The sequence below is a fragment of the Sphaerodactylus townsendi genome, linkage group LG09 (assembly GCF_021028975.2).
Source record: "Sphaerodactylus townsendi isolate TG3544 linkage group LG09, MPM_Stown_v2.3, whole genome shotgun sequence".
NCBI classification, from domain to species: Eukaryota; Metazoa; Chordata; class Lepidosauria; order Squamata; family Sphaerodactylidae; genus Sphaerodactylus; species Sphaerodactylus townsendi.
Genome location: NC_059433.1, coordinates 18,778,226 through 18,795,791, shown reverse-complemented (window position 1 = coordinate 18,795,791; position 17,566 = coordinate 18,778,226). Strand labels below are relative to the sequence as shown.

Here is a 17,566-nt window from a genome sequence, read left to right as displayed (position 1 = left end):
TTGTAGTTCCTGAACATCTGGAGAGCCGCAGGTTAGACCAAGGAAATCAAATTATCATTAGGAATGTACTGATTTCTTCCAAATGCCCATGGGAACACAATCGAGGTGACTGGATAGAACACAACCAAAGCATACCAATGGCCATTTTGAAATCCCAGTGTATTCCCATTGGAAAGTATATTTATGTATTTTGACAAGGATGGTCCCTACAGACCGCTCTATAAACCAATATATTATGGCCTTTAGGAAAAAACAAAAGGTGTCAAATAGGGCCTCTTCTGCATGCGATACTTCAGACAAAATCAGCTTTGTTTCACTGTGTCATGACCACTCAGAAAATCCAGTGTATTTTCAAAGCTACTTGCCTTCCAACGGTTGACAATTCATTATATTTAGTATGCATGAGGAACTAGGTGACTTTCAATTATCTCCCAAAACATTTAACAGTGCTGTAACTTCGACAGACTTAGAAGGAAAGCACACGGGTTAGGATTGCGCTGGAAATGGCCCAGCCACATGACTGGAGGCCTATTTTGCGAAGGTTTTGTTTTTCACAGAAGTGGTTCCACATGGTTGGGGGGAAGCTCAGTTTTACAGGAAACAGAGATTCGTGCAATCAGCAACCACCCGTGGGATTTGAACATTTTCCCAGCCCTGTGGGAGCTTCTCAGAAATAGGTAACTGCATCTCAGGAGCACCACAGTTAATAATTGGACAAGGAGACAACAGCTTCTCATGACACTGTTGTCAGATCTCGGAAGCTAAGCAGGGTCAGCCCTGACAACAGTTGGATGGAAGACCTCCAAGGAATACCAGGATTCAGGACGCGTGAAGGCAAACCATCTCTGAACGTCTCTTGCCTTGAAAACTCCAACAGAGGCCACCATAAGCCAGATGTGACTTGATGACACGCATGCCTAAAAACATGGGATTACAGCTTATATCAGTGGTGGCGAACCTATGGCACGGGTGCCAGAGGTGGCACTCAGAGCCCTCTCTGGGGGCATCGGGCATGTTTAGAGCCCCCCTCCCCTAGTCTTCCGGGCTTGGACCGCTGGGCTTGATTATTGTGCATTAAACCTAAGACCTAATTTTGGGGAAGCAGCGTAGGTAACCCTGTTAAGCGCCGTTAAACCCCACTGATTGGCATGCGAAGAACTGGAAGCGCTAAATCCTTTACCTGGGAGTAAGCTCGGGTTGCTGGCAATGGGGCCTGCTTCTGAGCAAACCCTCCTAGGGTCATGATCCACCCATTGGAAGGGTTGCATGGCTGCTTCAAAGCAAAGCCACCAACAACCACCAAGCTTTCTCCCAAGTAATGTGTGCCTCGGAGCCAACCGTTTTTTCTAAACTAAAATCTCAGTATTCAGGTTAAATTGCCATGTTGGCACTTTGCGATAAATAAGTGGGTTCTCTGGGTTGTACCTGGGGACTCGTTCTCGAAAAGGTTCCTCGCCGCATCACTGGCTTATAATTACATATACAGTAAGCCCAAACCCATAATTGCTTTGCAGCATAGTTCTGCCATGTATTTGAATGAACTGACGAACCGGGTAGTAGTCACATTAGATGGGAACAAAAAGTCCAGGTAGCAGAAGCTGACAGGTCAGTTTCAGACTGGAGCTGTTTCCAAAACCATAACCCACCCGATTTCTACCATTCTTGGCCAGCAACAATAGGAAAGGGTGTCAGTAAATCTCAGTGAGTTGAAAGGGGCTCATTACCTGGGACTAAACGCTACTGAACACCATGGGAATTACTTCTGAGTAGACATGCGCTTCACGCCGGAAGATTGGTCAATTCTAAAAGTGTATATTGTGCAGTTTACAATACAAAGTGCAACTTTGTTTAGTTGAATGGACCAAAGGGAGCAGTTAAAGTTTTCAGTGATCACAGACATGTTTAAATGTGACAGATTATTCATTTTGGCAGAGCACAAGTCTTTTAGTTTCTTGGCAGCAGTTTTATACTGTTGGCAGTAGGTGGCAAACTCAGTCAAGTAGCTTCGTTTTTACGTGAACGTGCCCAGGAAATGTCACTAGGTGGCAGTTTTCTCTTAGTACATTTCACTTCTAATTTGAAGAAACCAGTTTTTGTTTTGTTTCTGGAGGGTTGAAAGATTCACAGGACAGGGCACCAAAATCTAATAAGAGGTTCTGTAAATCCCAGGTGAGTTTTTTTTTAAAGATTTTTTAAACAATCAAGGAACGTAAACCTCCCAGGCTGTGTAGAAGTATTGATTATGCATAGATGCATCATTTCGACGCATTTTCTTGTTAAGCTCCTCAGACTGTGTTGCCTCAGTCAATCAACCCCCAAACGTGTTAGGTAGCCCCAACAGAGAGCCATATATACAAGCATTCTTCGAGGTTTGCCATTGCCCCAATTCCTATGTACCTTGGAAAATGTTGTCAAGTCGTATCCGACTTACGGCGACCCCATAGGGTTGTCAAGGCTAGAGTGGTCCAGAGGTGGTTTGCCATGGCCTCCATCTGTGTCGTGACCCTGGACTTTCTTGGCAGTTTGCCATCCAAGTACTAACCAAGGAGCAGCAGTGGCGTAGTGGCTAAGAGCAGGTGCATTCTAATCTGGAGGAACCGGGTTTGATTCCCCGCTCTGCCACCTGAGCTGTGGAGGCTTATCTGGGGAATTCAAATCATCCTGTGCGCTCCAACACATGCCAGGTGGATGACCTTGGGCTAGTCACAGCTTTTTGGAGCTCTCTCAGCCCCACCTACCTCACAGGGTGTTTGTTGTGAGGGGGGGAAGGGCAGGAGATTGTAAGCCCCTTTGAGTCTCCTACAAGAAGGGGGGATATAAATCCAGAGAAAGGGGGGATATAAATCCAAACTCTTCTTGTCCTCCTCCTCCTCCTCCTCCTTCTCTTCTTCTTCTTCTAACCAGAACCGATGCTGCTTAGCTTCCAAGATCTGACAAGATTGGTCTAGGCTCGATTATCCAGGTCAGGGCATGCATCTTAGAATTTACAAATATGCTGTGGAATAATATAAACTAATGTGAGCAACAGCCCATTTATCATTGCGTGAAATGTGTGAAGTGATCCCCTGAAGCAGGGGTCTTCAAACTACGGCCCTCCAGATGTTCATGGACTACAGTTCCCATCAGCCCTGTCATTGGGCCATGCTGGTAGGGGCTGATGGGAATTGTAGTCCGTGAACATCTGGAGGGCCGTAGTTTGAACACCCCTGCCCTAAAGTTACAAGGCATATACACCCTAAGAGTGCAAGAAGCCTTTATTATCTTCTGTAAACTCAGTTTAAAATATTTTGTTATATTAATTCCAGGGGAGTAGCCAAGCCCCACATTTTCAGTTGTGATCAGCCTTTCATGGCAAGTAGAGGTGGGGGTTAGTAAAATCCCAGCAGCATTGTTTTCTTTCATTATTCCAGTGTATGAGCAGTTGTGCAATATTCAAGATTACAGGTTTTTTCCAGAAGGTATCCTACGTCTTTAGTGTCTGTTTTAACAAGCAGAAATCGAGTGGGTAAAGCTTCTCCATCACCTAATCTGCAAGCCGAACCTTTACTGCACAACATAATGGGAATTCGTTTCAGAGATAAGGACTTCAATTTTAAGAGCCAGATCACAGATGTTGCTGGGAGATCTGCCTAAAATGAAATTCTGGAGAGATTCTGTTTGGATCAGGAACATGGACCAGCAACACCACCACCACCACCCCTTTCCCCAATCAATTCTCCCCATCAGTTTCACATAAAGAGGTTAGTTCTGTCAGTGGGATGCAGTGGTTGAGTATGCTTCTGCATTAGAATATAGTCCCAAACAAATGTGAGAATTATCATTCATTTTTACGCACTGTCTTTATCATTATTTTGTGCATTATTGAATGTGGGGCATTGATACAAGAGCATCTGTGCCAAAATGCATTTTTACTTTCAAAGGGATGAGGGAGCAGGGCTAGATAAGCACAAGGACCCAGGCGGAGCGTTCTACAGCACAGAAGGTCCGGCATGCTTAGTTTTGCGGTGGAGGAATATACAATCTACTAACATCTTTATGTGAAACAGAGTACAGTATTTTTTTAAACTGTATTAAAGGAGGTGGGAGGCGGGCACAATACAGGTTCTAATTTCTTTTTTTCCTTACTAAGCTTAAAATAGCTGGATGGGGGCATTTTCAAGCAGTGAAATGGCTTGAGGGAAGAAGAACTGAACTCAATACAGTTCTTTTGGGATAACCCTCATTTCTGGGCAATGTTCTCCTGTTAATCAGTACTTAATTAGGTAATTGGATGTAATTCCAGTGGCCTTTTAGTAATTCTCTGCAGGATGGAACCGCCTCTTCCTTTGTTGATTGCATGTATTTGTACTGGCCTACAGCCTAGCTGTTATTTAATTCGGGTTTTTTAAAATTTAAATGTAGGGTGTTTCACAGCCCTTCTTTGCATCCCTTGCTTTGAATTCAAAGAGCAAGCTTATGTTCAAATATATAAATGAACACCTATATTTGTTCACATGTCACTACTTACACATGTACAAACATCGGGGGGGGGGTTCAAAGATGTTTTTAGCGTCATGGGGGCAGGGGAGAGGACCAACAGGTCTGAATTGTCTTAAGATGCTAGAACCCTGCAAAAAAGCAAAAGGATTAGAGCCAAGTTTTTTTTAAAAAAAGAATGGATTGAGTGGAAGAATGGCTCTTGTTCACAAGAGTGCTGAAATACCAGGAAAGGAAGAATCAAGGAGGAAACAGTTGGGAGAGTTCCCCTCCCCTAAAGTGCAGTGCAAGATGACTCCCAACCTGTTTGCTTAGCTCTGCACCATCCTCTTGGGCAGTTACAATATTTATTTTTGACATTTATTTTCCAGCCCCAATGAATAGTGCAAGGAGTAGGATTTTTTTTAACCTCTCCATTCTCATGTTAAAGAGAGTTAGAAGAGTCGAAGAATTTGGATTTCTACCCCACCTTTCTTTGATGAAGAAGGAGTATGGATTTATATCCCCCTTTCTCTCCAGCAGGAGACTCAAAGGGGCTTACAATCTCCTTGCCCTTCCCCACTCACAACAAACACCCTGTGAGGTGGGTGGGGCTGAGAGAGCTCCAAAAAGCTGTGACTAGCCCAAGGTCACCCAGCTGGCATGTGTGGGAGTGCACAGGCTAACCTGAATTCCCCAGATAAGCCTCCACAACTCAAGCGGCAGAGCTGGGAATCAAACCCGGTTCCTCCAGATCAGAGTGCACCTGCTCTTAACCTCCTACGCCACTGTTGAGCCCTTCGGGGGAGGGCGGTTTATAAATACAATAAATAACAACAACAACAACAACAACAACAACAACAACAACAACAATAATAATAATAATAATAATAATAATAATAATAATAATAATAATAATAATAATAATAATAATGTAACTGCCCAAGAGGATGGTGCAGAGCTAAGCAAACAGGTTGAGAGTCTTTCACTGCACTTTCGGGGCAAGTCCTGAAAAACGTGCACATCTTCTTATTCATATGGTGATCAAAGGCAGTTTGTGATCTTTGTGAAAAGGCTGTGAAACCTGGGTTGGGAAAGACTGCAGATGGGGGAAACACGAAAGCAGGATGAATAACGAATGACATTATGTAGAAATTCCCTCAAACAACATTCCAGTAATGAAGACAAGATGGAGGCAAACGTCCACATGGAAACATCCCAAGATACAACCACAGAAACCGAATCTTTTCTCATACTGGAATGTGTAGTGCTGCTCTGATGGTGTTAAATTATTGACCCACTGTACGTATTGATTTATTTTTAAGATACTAGATATTGGTTCGGCGCAATGCCATTGTTTAGGTTTTGGAAGCTATATAGCCTGTATTATCAAGTCAGCCATCTGGAACAGCTTTATTTAGCCATATATGTATTTATTATTGTTATTATGTATTTTGTTATATTGCTGGAATGCATTGCTTATACTGTAAGTTAGCCTCGATAGGGTAGGGTACAAATACAATTGAAATGAAATAAAATGCTCAAGCCTCCACCTGTGCTTCTAGAAAAATCTGATTGGTTTCTGAATTGTTGCCTATGTGCTTGTGTGGCGGCAGGCAAGCGCGTTAGAAGCTGACCTATGGCAACCCAGGAAGGTTTTTAAGGCAAGAGGAAACAGAGATGGTTTGCCATTGCCTTCTTTTGCATAGCTACCTTGGTATTCCTTGGGGGTCTCCCATCAGAATACTAACCAAGACAAGCCCCGCTTAGCTTAGGGCAGTGATGGCGAACCTTTTCGAGATCGAGTGCCCAAATTGCAACCCAAAACCCACTTATTTATCGCAAAGTGCCAACATGGCAATTTAACCTGAATACTGAGGCTTTAGTTTAGAAAAAATGGCTGGCTCCGAGGCGTGTGTTACTCGGGAGTAAGCTTGGTGGTAATCGGTGGCTTTGCTTTGAAGCAACTGTGCAACTCTTCCAACGGGTGAATCACGACCCTAGGAGGGTTTACTCTGTGCTGCTTCCCATTGCCAGCAACTGAGCTTACTCCCAGGTAAAGGATTGCACTTTAGTTCTTCACATGAAAATCAGTGGGGTTTAACAGCGCTTAACAGGGTTACCTACACTGCTTCCCCAAAACTAGGTCTTCCGCTTCACGCGTTATCAATCGAGCCCAGCAGCCCAGGCCAGCCTAGATGTGTGTGTGGGGGGGGGGGGGGATGACTCTGTTTGCTCGTGCCCCCAGAGAGGGCTCTGAGTGCCACCTCTGGCACCCGTGCCACAGGTTCGCCACCACTGGCTTAGGGGATCTGATAAGATAAGGCAAGTCCATGTCAGGATGCCAGCATTGCTGACATCTCTGCAAATCTTTCTGTATATCTAGACAAACTACCATTCAAAAACTGGCTCTGAATGGAGAATGTGGAGCTGGAGTTTTGCTGTTTTTCTGGATTCATTCATGTGAAAAATATTATTTCCATATATCAAAGGCAGATTTTCTGTACCTCTTAACAAGTAAATTTGTAGCTTACTGAGGCCCTCAAGGAAAAAACGATTCCCCAGCGTATCCCATTTTAAAACACATTTTCATGCATTTTGCATGCAGAAGAAATTAAGCAGCCGGCCTATTTCCGTTTTCTCGCTTTAAGTAATTCTATTTCTTTGTTTCATTTCTGCTGAGCTGCCAGCCGGTGTGACTCACAGCCCGCCGTTTCCCAAACGTCCCCTGAGCACGTCTTCTCCCCATGGTAGCAATTGTGAGCAGAGTTTCACCCATATTTGTACAGGAATGCATTTCCTTTTTTTAAAAAAATGGTGCTCAAAATACAAAGCTATGCAGAAGCACACCTTTGAATGTGGATGGAACATATTGCTTTGCTCCCTTTTTGGATAAATTTTATTATTTTGTATATCACAATGTGGCGGGGGGGGAGGGGGTTGCATGCTTTATGTTTACATGTGTCATGGTTCCAATGCCCTAATCTTTTTTTCCATGCTGGAAAAATGGGAGGGGGAGGTCCTGCTTGGGCTCCCAGGGTTGCCGTAGATTCACCAATCGGAAGCATTCCCTTCGAAGAGGGCGGAAACCGGCAACACGGCCGTGGTTAAACAGGAACAGTCAATCAATCAGAAGTTTTGCAGTGAAAATCGGGATACGAAAGCCTAGAAGGTATGCATTGTTGAAAAAAAATTCAAAAATCTTGGGTTCATTTATCTCCCTGCTATGTAAAGTTCCACTTGTAATCTCACACATCAAGTTGAGGTTGAAGACTTATAAATAGATTTATCTTCTCTACCAGATCAAAATGTCTGTAATAAGCCATTATTATGGCATGAAATACCATAATGTACAGTGCATGAAAATAAAGTAATGTATACTCCATGATTTGAGTAAAATAAGGTAAAAACATTTGGAGACTGACATCTTAAAAAATAAGGAATGTCTGACAAATATCCTTTTGATTCATTTTGAGGGAGTTATTGATGTAGTGTGGATGTAGTGTGGATATTGTGTGTGCAGCAGTGGCGTAGGAGGTTAAGGAGCAGCAGTGGCATAGGAGGTTAAGAGCTCGTGTATCTAATCTGGAGGAACCGGGTTTGATTCTCCGCTCTGCCGCCACTTCGAGCTGCGGGATGCTTATCTGGTGAATTCAGATTAGCCTGTTCACTTCTACACACGCCAGTGACCCGGCTAGTCACAGTTTCTCGGATTTCTCTCAGGCCCTCCTACCACACAGGGTGTTTGTTGTGAGGGGGGAAGGGCAAGGAGATTTGAAAGCCCCTTTCGGAGTCTCCTGCAGGAGAGAAAGGGGAGATATAAAATCCAAACTCTTCTTCTTCTGATGACAAGCCATTGGATTTGCCTCTGATACACCGCTGGTACGCAAACAGTCAAAAGTGGAACTTAAATCTGGAATAACCATAAAAATCTAATGTACCCTTACAATATTGGTCATCCCTTCAAAATGATCAACAAAACTCTTTTCTTCTTACCACCATTTCTCCCCTCCCATTTTTAAAAAATCCTTGCAAAACAGAAATGTTAGTGATTTCATTCAGGTATACTAAGTCATATGTTATTATCAAAGGCTTTCACAGCCTTAATTAAATGGCTGGGTGCCTCTGAGATGTGGAGCTCGGCCGGCTTGGAGTTTCCCGTGGCGGTCAGAGGAAGGGCAGCCCCTTGAGCGAAAGTATTAAATGGCTGTGGGGGGGGGGGTTGAGTTGCGTGGCCGTGGTCTGGTAGTTTTAGCTCCGGCTGCGTGGCCATGGCCACACAGCCTGTAAAATCCACAACAGGATCAAAATATGATGTTTAGCAGGATGAAGTACAATATGTTCAACAAAAGAATGGCACAGCCTGAATCCTATCGCCTTTATTTACTGTTTCTGCCCCTTTATTTCATCAATGTGCCAAATATGTAAGAACAGCAGGAAACCACGTTCTCGGCAGCACAGATGCTCATGACTCACTATTAATAACTACATTTCCTGCCACGGTGAAAGTAACAATGTCGGACATTGTTCATCTAATCAAGTGGAAACCTGGGAACACAGCCTGTGCCATTAAATTGACGGTTCACTCTCAGCCAGAACCGGGCAGTTTCCATTCAGAGTAGCCGGGCTGTTGAAATGCTATAGTCAAGCGCAACTCCTCTCTGTTAAAAAACATCCCCAAACCCTCCTTATAATTTAGATGCCGTTTCATTTTCCTACCTACGTTATAGATATATAAAATATAGACTCTGGTTTTATCACACACTTTTTGTTTGATAAATAGCTTTTTAAAATATCTACTGTACATAAAATGCCCATGCATTGACATTATTATATATATTGTTTGCATTTTATTCGTAAAACACAATATATATATATATTTAATACAGCAATGAATGTACACTTGGGGGTTTTGTGAACATTAAAAATATCAACACAGAAAGGCATCATTCAAGAATTAAAAAAATAGGAAACTGCAGTCTGGCAATGAATACCAAAGCTAATTCTGCAGGGAGAACAGGACTTACAGGGCTAAGCATCAGGGTTCAACGCTTCGCTGCCTAACGGGTTGGATCCAAGCAGCCGGGGCGGGGGGCACAGGAACTGTAGTAAAGACAGGAATTGGGGGAACCTAAGTGGAAAATGCTGGTTGGATCCAACCCAGTGTCTTTAGTGCACCATCTATGGCAGTGGTGGCGAACCTTTGGCACTCCAGATGTTATGGACTACAATTTCCAGGGCCCCACAGCATATAAAATTGGCCATGCGCTAAAATGCTGGAAATGCAGTAGTCCATAACATCTGGAGTGCCAAAGGTTCGCCACCACGGATCTATGTTGATGAGCACACAGTGACAGAAGAAAAAAACCCAAGGAGTCTTGACCAAGTCTGCCTGTAATGGGAATGAAATACCCACAACAACGTTAAGTGGCTGCAACCGGATTTTTAAAATAAGGAAATCTCTACAATCATGCAGTCAAACAGTCATTTATTAGGCCGCTTTGTCACATTAAAGATTTGCTATCTGCCTATATGCAAAGCAGAGAATCTTAATATCTACACTCAAATGGTCAGGAACAACCAAATCTTCAGTGGCCTTTTTGATTCTCAAACTGCGATCCATTCCCCTAAGCCCCCAACCCACCAAGTGATGTTTTGTTGGGGGTGAACATGGTGATCTTGCACACAGCTGAGCGCATCATACACAGCAATCTATGGATTCGTAAGAAGGCAAAAGACAGGATCATTTGAACAGGTGGGTTCACTTTCCTCTCAGCCCCATCAGTCTTTCCTGATTACATCTTCCCCATTCAATCAACCACAGAAAGATAAATACAGACTTTGGGAAGGCAAGAAAAGTGGAAGACAGAACAAAGACCACCTGACTGTTTCAAGCCTGGATCCCAAAGGCATTGTTAGACGTTACAGCCATGGAGAGGGGGGGCTGTTTTGGCACTTGAGGGAGAAATAAGACCACCTGGTCCCAACATTCCTGCAGGCCTGATCACTTATTGGGACCTCAAGAGAATTTGTAATGGCCAAGTGTCTGAAGTGATACATTGATGTCGCAAGTAAGTCTATGTGGTAGTGCCCATGGATGCTATGGTAGTATCGTCTAGTTTGGGCTTCAGCAGCACAGCATAGCCAAAGAGATAATAATAATCTATTGGCTAGATTCATCCTTTACAAAACAGCTGGGTGCTTTTGAAGTTCTGGTAACCTATAAAAAAGGAAAGCGTAAATTGACTTTACAATACGAAGTTAGCCTGTAAAGTAGCTAACGTAGTGGAACCATTTTTTCACGCAAGTAACTCTGCAACATCAGAAAAGGCTACGACAGATTTTGCAAAATAATATCTTTGCAAGTCTGGTCATTCCAGAAGGACATTCTACATAAAGTTAGTCTGTTATAGCAAAAACAAACCACAAGTCCAGTGGCATCTTGGCTACAGACTAATGACATGAATTCCAGGTTCTTGCGAATCAGAGCTTGCTTCTTTCAGATGTAATGGAAATTTTATTTCTTTCTATTACGTTTGAAGAAGTGAGCTCTGACTCCTGAAACAACATGGTGGAAAAAAATTGTTAAAGTACACTGGATTTATGTTTTGCTTTGTAATTCTGGTTTTATTTTCTGGTAACGTAACAGGGGATTTTTACTTTACCCAAGAGAGTTTTTGCTATGCATATGTGTGAGTGTAAAGTGCATCAAGTCACAGCCAACGTCACTTCTCCAGCAGGGAGATTTCAAGGCCATTAAGAAGGAGGAGTGGTTTGCCATTGCCGCCTTCTGCAGAATATTTTTTGGAGATTTCCCTTCCAAACACTGACCCAACTTAGGCCCTTTCCGCACGGGTGGAAAAGAGCGCCCCAGTGATGCTAAAAACAGCGTCCCTGGGAAGGAGTTCGCACGGCCGGCACTGAAAGCTGCGCTCAAAGATGACACGGAGCTTCCTCCAAACTCCTCGCCCCTGAGTGAGGTTTTTCAGAGAAGCAGCCGCTTCCAACCACCACTGCTGGGCTTAACCGCAGCGTGCTGGAAGGCACCATTTCTCGCGACTGGCCCTTGGAACGCCTTCTACCTCGGCTCTGGCTTACTGGCTCAAGCCGAGGCCAGGGGACATGCCCCCCTGGCCTGCAACTCCAGAGCTGTCGCTCCAGCCTGTGGGAGGGTATCCCCTGGCCTCTGTGAGCCGCGGGAGGCCAGGAAACAAGGTAGGGCATGCTCAGCAACGGGCGCAGCCGTCAGCGCTGAAGTTGCCGCCTGCCAGCCTCCCGGGACCGTCCGTGCGAACGGTCCCGGGGGGGGGTGCATTGGCATTGTTTATGCTGACGCACCCCCGCACCGTTGCCGTGCGGAAAGGGCCTTAGTTTAGCTTCCGAGATCTGACAAGATTGGACTCATACCTATGCTGTCCGTCTCCTCCAGCTAAGCAAATGTGTATAAAGAGCATAAAAACAGCACAGGAGGACACTGTACATCTTGGGTTCTGGGACTACAAAACTGCCTGTGCAGAAAGAGACATTCAGCAGCTTTTCATCTTACTGGGATAGGGAGGACAATTCCATCCATGGAGACTCCTCTACCAAAAGTCACCCCTGGTATTATCTATGCACAGGTATGGTCTACCTGTGTAGGTAAGATGCTGCCAACCAAATGCAGCACCTTACAACATTTAGCATTATGCCTTTAATATCCTCCAGTAGAGGACCTCATGATCTGGCAGGAACTCCCTGAAAATGGCAGGTTCTTCCTTGATTTCCCAAATATTTCCGTAGAACAAACCAAGAACATAAGCCCCAGATAACTGGTACAGCCAAGTACAGAATTCTTCACTATCACTTGGGGAGTTTGATACCTCAGTGGATGCATGGACTGACTACGGTTGTGCATTGCTGCACGAGGGTGCAACAGGAAATCCAAACAATGTCAAGTATTTCTCCCTCAAACCTCCTGTTCACTCAGCACACACTCTGGCTCCTCTTGAAAACAGTGGAAATCTTTGTGTCTCCTTTGTGATTCTGGCCGCATTGGCTCTTTTTTTTTAATACCCTTCTTTCTGCATCCTCATGGCAGCCTCGCCTCACATTTGGTTAATAGCCTGTAACAGATCCGTGATGACTGGACACAACACACAATGCCAGCTAGGCCGGTTTAAGGTCACGTCAACATCATTAATTAAACCAGTTTAACTCCCAATATTTTTTCTTTTCTTGGAATGCTAGGAGTTACAGCTTGGTGTGGAGTCCAGAGATCTCTTAACAGAGAATTGTTAGGAAATTGCACGAAGAAGAAGAAGGAGGAGGAGGAGGAGGAGAAGGAGGAGGAGGAGGAGGAGGAGGAGAAGGAGAAGAAGAAGAAGAAGAAGAAGAAGAAGAAGAAGAAGAAGAAGAAGAAGAAGAAGAAGAAGAAGAAGAAGAAGAAGAAGAAGAAGAAGAAGAAGAAGAAGAAGAAGAAGAAGAGGAGGAGGAGGAGGAGGAGGAGGAGGAGGAGGGGTTTGGATTTATATCCTCCCTTTCTCTCCTGCAGGAGACTCAAAGGGGCTGACAATCTCCTTGCCCTTCCCCCCTCACAACAAACACCCTGTGAGGTGGGTGGGGCCGAGAGAGCTCCGAGAAGCTGTGACTAGTCCAAGGTCACCCAGCTGGCGTGTGTGGGGGTGCACAGGCTAATCTGAATCCCCCAGACAAGCCTCCACAGCTCAGGCGGCAGAGCTGGGAATCAAACCCGGTTCCTCCAGATTAGATACATAAGATCTTAACCTCCTACGCCACTGCTGCTCCTAAGGTGGAAAGTGGCAATTAATAAAACCTTACTGTCCCTTCGATGGTCTCCACTTGCTGTGCTGGAAATGTGTCCTCAGGGGGGCCTTGAGGATAGACAATGGGATTGGCAATGGGGACAAGAAAAGGCATAGATAGCAGTTTCCTCCCTTTGCCACTGCAGAGCTGTCAAAGAGACTGGAGGACTCTTAAGGCAAAGGCTATTTCTAATGGCAAAAAAAACAATGGTAATTGGCAGACATTTGAATCCACAGCTTAATCAGGAAGTAGATGTGTCCCATCTTCCGTGGTTACGCAGAAATAGAAATCTCCCATTTTAGCAAGCCCACACAGATTTTACTATAAGCCTGGCATTTAAAAACTGAATCTACGTCAACTTGAACAGTAAAAAACCCTAAATCCTTGGATGATCAGAAATCCAATATTATAGCTGCAATTTGTTCCTTGTGCTGGCACCATCTTTCTCACAAGTCGATAGCTGTATTTCAGTGCACAATTAACTTTTTTAATCTGATGTCTTCAATCTGATGCATGACAATCTCTCTCTGGGCTCAGCAGCTGAAACCGCAGGCCCTTCAGTTGTTATTCATGGATCCGTGACGTCACTTCAGTGTTACTAGAACATGGTTGCACAAACCTCCTGATGTTATGGTCAGAGATTACCCTCATGAGAGAAGGTGGGTGTCAATCCTGGGGAAGGGGGAACACATGTATAGCTTCTCTATTTCCTCACGGTGTTGTACAACTCCCACCAATAAAAGGCAATATTTGTCCAGTTTTGGTTGAAACTCATGAGTTGTTAAATTACTACTTCAACCTGGGTTCTAAAGCAGCCAATTCAGACGTCTTGCCAGCGTGGACAGTCCCGTTTCTTCAAACAATTTGTCCCGTGTCCCGCAGGTTATTGAAATTGTCCCAATTTTTGGGAGGCTGCCGCACTGCCTTCTGGGGTGCAAGGCAGTGCGGCAGCCTCCCGAGCACAGCCGCAGGAGCACGGCCTTCTGGGGCTTGCTGTTTCCCACCCTGTGACAGGGCGGGAAACGGCAAGCCCCAGAAGGCAGTGCGCTCCTGCGGCCGCGCGCGTACTCTCCGCCCCGGTTCAGAAAGGTGACCATCTGGTCACCTTAGTCTAAAGACAAACAGCAGCATCGAAAACAACAAAGAACCCCATGGAACCTTAAAAGCAAAATATTTATTGTACCGTATGTTTTTGTGGATGCCTCACTTTGTTGGACAGATTTTTTCATGCATCTGACAAAGAGGGCTCCACGTTCCATAGAAGTTTATGCCCCAGTAAATTTGCCAACATTTAATCTATCTTGGACTCGTTGTTGGTTTTGCTGCGGTTGGCTAATTGGGCTATGCATCTGAAATTTGCCAAAGAGCACATCAGAAGACTAAGTGACCCCCACTGCAGACAATCTTTGTACATTCCTTATTTGTCCATAGATTTCTGTGCTTGGAAGCACCAGAACCCAGGGTGTACATTCCAAGGGCACAATAAACTTTGGTTTGTCCCAACTGTAGTTTTACGCAATAAACTCTGGTGAGTCTACCAAATGTAAACAACAAATTCTATTTACTTGTAAACCTCTGTTTATCTTCAGTCATATTCTCTATATTGCCATCTCTGTGTCCTGGCATTACTCAACAAATTGTGATGTGTGAATTCAGACATCATAGCAAGCCACAATTACTGCCAATTGTGGGTAACAAACCAGCTACAAGCCCTAATCCTAATTTTATTCTTCCCAGTTTCTTGGGCCATTTGCTTTGAATGGGTCCCTGGCTCAGAGAAAGAGTACTTGTTTTTGCATGCAGAAGATCCCTGGCACCTCTAGTTAAAAGGATCAGGTAGCAGGTGGGGTGCAAAACCTTATCCTGAGACTTTTGAGAGGTACCAGTTAGAATATAGACAGTACTGACCACGATAGGTCAATCATTCAGATCAGTACTGATAATTTAGGGTTGAAACTTGCTACTTAAGGGGAATAAATTAACAAATATAAGACCGCTTCAAGTGTTCAAATATTACAATTAACTTGGGTTGGCTCAAATCTCAGTTTAGTGTGATGTCTGAATGCAGCCTATGTGAGACACACTACTATTTTAGCGTTGCCTGTATTTTTAAAACCATACTGTTTTCTGTATTGTCGAAGGCTTTCACGGCCGGAATCACTGGGGTGCTGTGTGGTTTCCAGGCTGTATGGCCGTGTTCTAGTAGCATTTTCTCCTGACGTTTCGCCTGCATCTGTGGCTGGCATTCTGTGAAACTGTCGCATTCGCCTGCACCTGTGGCCAACATTCCACAGGTATACATATTCCTCTTGCTTTACTACCATCAGATCCTCTGAAGATGCCAGCCACAGATGCAGACAGGAGAAAATGCTACTAGAACATGGCCGTACAACCCGGAAACCACACAACACCCCATATTGTTTTCTTTTCATGTTGCAGGGAAGAAACAAAAGGGAAAAATATTCCTGAAGAACAAGACCTTCCATGTTAGCTGTATAACAACAAACCAAGCTGCCAAATTTCTGCAAGTGATACATTCATGCTAAGTACTCTTGGGTCTATTAACTGACGCAGGTGCATGGAGTTACTGAATGTAACAGTAATACATTAGCAAGCTCTTACCAGAAGGGCTGCTATGAAAACATTTGTGTCAGGAGTCAGCCATTTTGTCTGCCACAAGGGACTTTCTGACATTTCTCTACTTCACAGCCTGCTGTTTGGCAAGGAAAGCCCCAACTGGACCTTCCTGAACCATTTTTTTCCTACAGTAAACACAATTCAACCAGCTACGCACTTGCGGGTTATACAAGAATCCCATCTCACCCACCTATAATGCTACTTTGTAAACACTTTTAGCAGGCTCCTGAATAGTCCTTGCTCGGTCCGGTGCAGGGATTTCAAATGCCCTGTAAAAGCAGCTACTATCACAGCACCAACTAGGCATTGCGGCTTACGTGTCAAGGAGTTACTCCTTGGATTGTCTCCTTTGTCCAAGGCATGATGCTCAAGGTATCTTTTCTGTAAGGAAAGAATTGCACTGATCCACCTCTTTCCCTCCCCCCCCCCGCCCCCCCAAGATGGGACAAGAAGCTAGCAGTACAGAGACATTCGACTCCTGCGCATAGCTTCACTGATCAAGTATGCTGGGCTTAATTCCGGTTCTTCGGTCATAATCACAATATTTTGCCATTCACCCAGTTGGTTTGATTTTTTAATGGTGTCCACCACACACAAAGCATAAAGGCAGTCGTCAAATGTGGCAGCCATTGTGAGCGGCCGACCGTCCCAGGTCCTTCTGTCATCCTGATCCTCAAATGCCTGCCGGACGGCCTGCATCATCTTTATTGTTCCTCGGAGATACGGGGATGGGATGTCACTGAAGGCCTTCTCAGGTAACAAGGAGTTGCTGACTGGGGTGGAATCTTTCAGGAGGAGCTCCTTCTGAGAGGAGCTATTGTTTTGCCCGTACAAGTCAGTTCCTACTACAATCAGCCGCCCGCTAGAACCTACCACAATAATGTCTTGTTTGAATTCCCCAGGGATGTTGAAGTTGAGGGTCACAGTACAACACACTCCACCTTCCAAGACCATCTGAAACGTACAGAAGTCATCGCTCGTGATTTGCCGTATCCCCTTGATGTGGTCCGTCTGCTTCACAAAAGTCTTAAGCAACCCATGTACTTTCACGGCTTTCTGGCTGGTGAGGAATGTTAGGAGATCAATGATGTAAGTACCAACGGAGTGCAGGCCCCCACCGCCCATCAAATCATCACAGCTCCAGTTGTACTTCTTCCCCAAGAGGCTGCCGCTGTGAACCTGGACCTCACACACAAGCAATTCTCCAACGTAGCCTTCTTGGATCAGCTGCTTCATCTTCACAAAGGCAGGCAGGAAACGGAGAACGTTACCCATAATGCTCATGAGCTTGGGATAGTAGTGGGCAGCGGACATCATCCTAAAGGCATCAAGAGGGGTGGCGGTACGGTCACAGATGACATTCTTCCCAATCCCTGTCGGACATAACAAACACAGGAGTTAGAACATCTCATGTTCCTGAGATACCAGTCGAGTAAGTCAACATGTCTACAAGCACCTGGTTCTGGAGGGTTTTCTGGGCTGTGTGGCCGTGGTCTGGTGGATTTTGTTCTTAACGTTTCGTCTGCATAACCCTCCAGAACCAGTTGAATCCGGCCGTGAAAGCCTTCGACAACACATTCTACAAGCACCATTCATTTTTAAAACAATAAAAAATGTATTAGATATATTACCCTGCCCTTATTCCAAGAACTCAAGGCAATATGCATGAGGC

At 44.7% G+C, this 17,566-nt stretch overlaps 1 protein-coding gene across 1 annotated transcript; it reads right to left on the bottom strand.

Moving 5' to 3' along the window:
* Positions 1-15,638: 15,638 nt before the first annotated feature.
* Positions 15,639-17,262, bottom strand: LOC125439097 (glucose-fructose oxidoreductase domain-containing protein 1). Its single transcript, XM_048508002.1, has one exon. It carries the CDS (start codon positions 17,209-17,211, stop codon positions 16,348-16,350), a length of 864 nt encoding a protein of 287 aa, XP_048363959.1. The 5' UTR covers positions 17,212-17,262; the 3' UTR covers positions 15,639-16,347.
* Positions 17,263-17,566: the final 304 nt, after the last annotated feature.

Coding starts and splice junctions, on each gene's coding strand:
- LOC125439097 (XM_048508002.1), bottom strand. CDS start 17,211: ATGATGTCCGCTGCCCACTACTATCCCAAGCTCATGAGCATTATGGGT.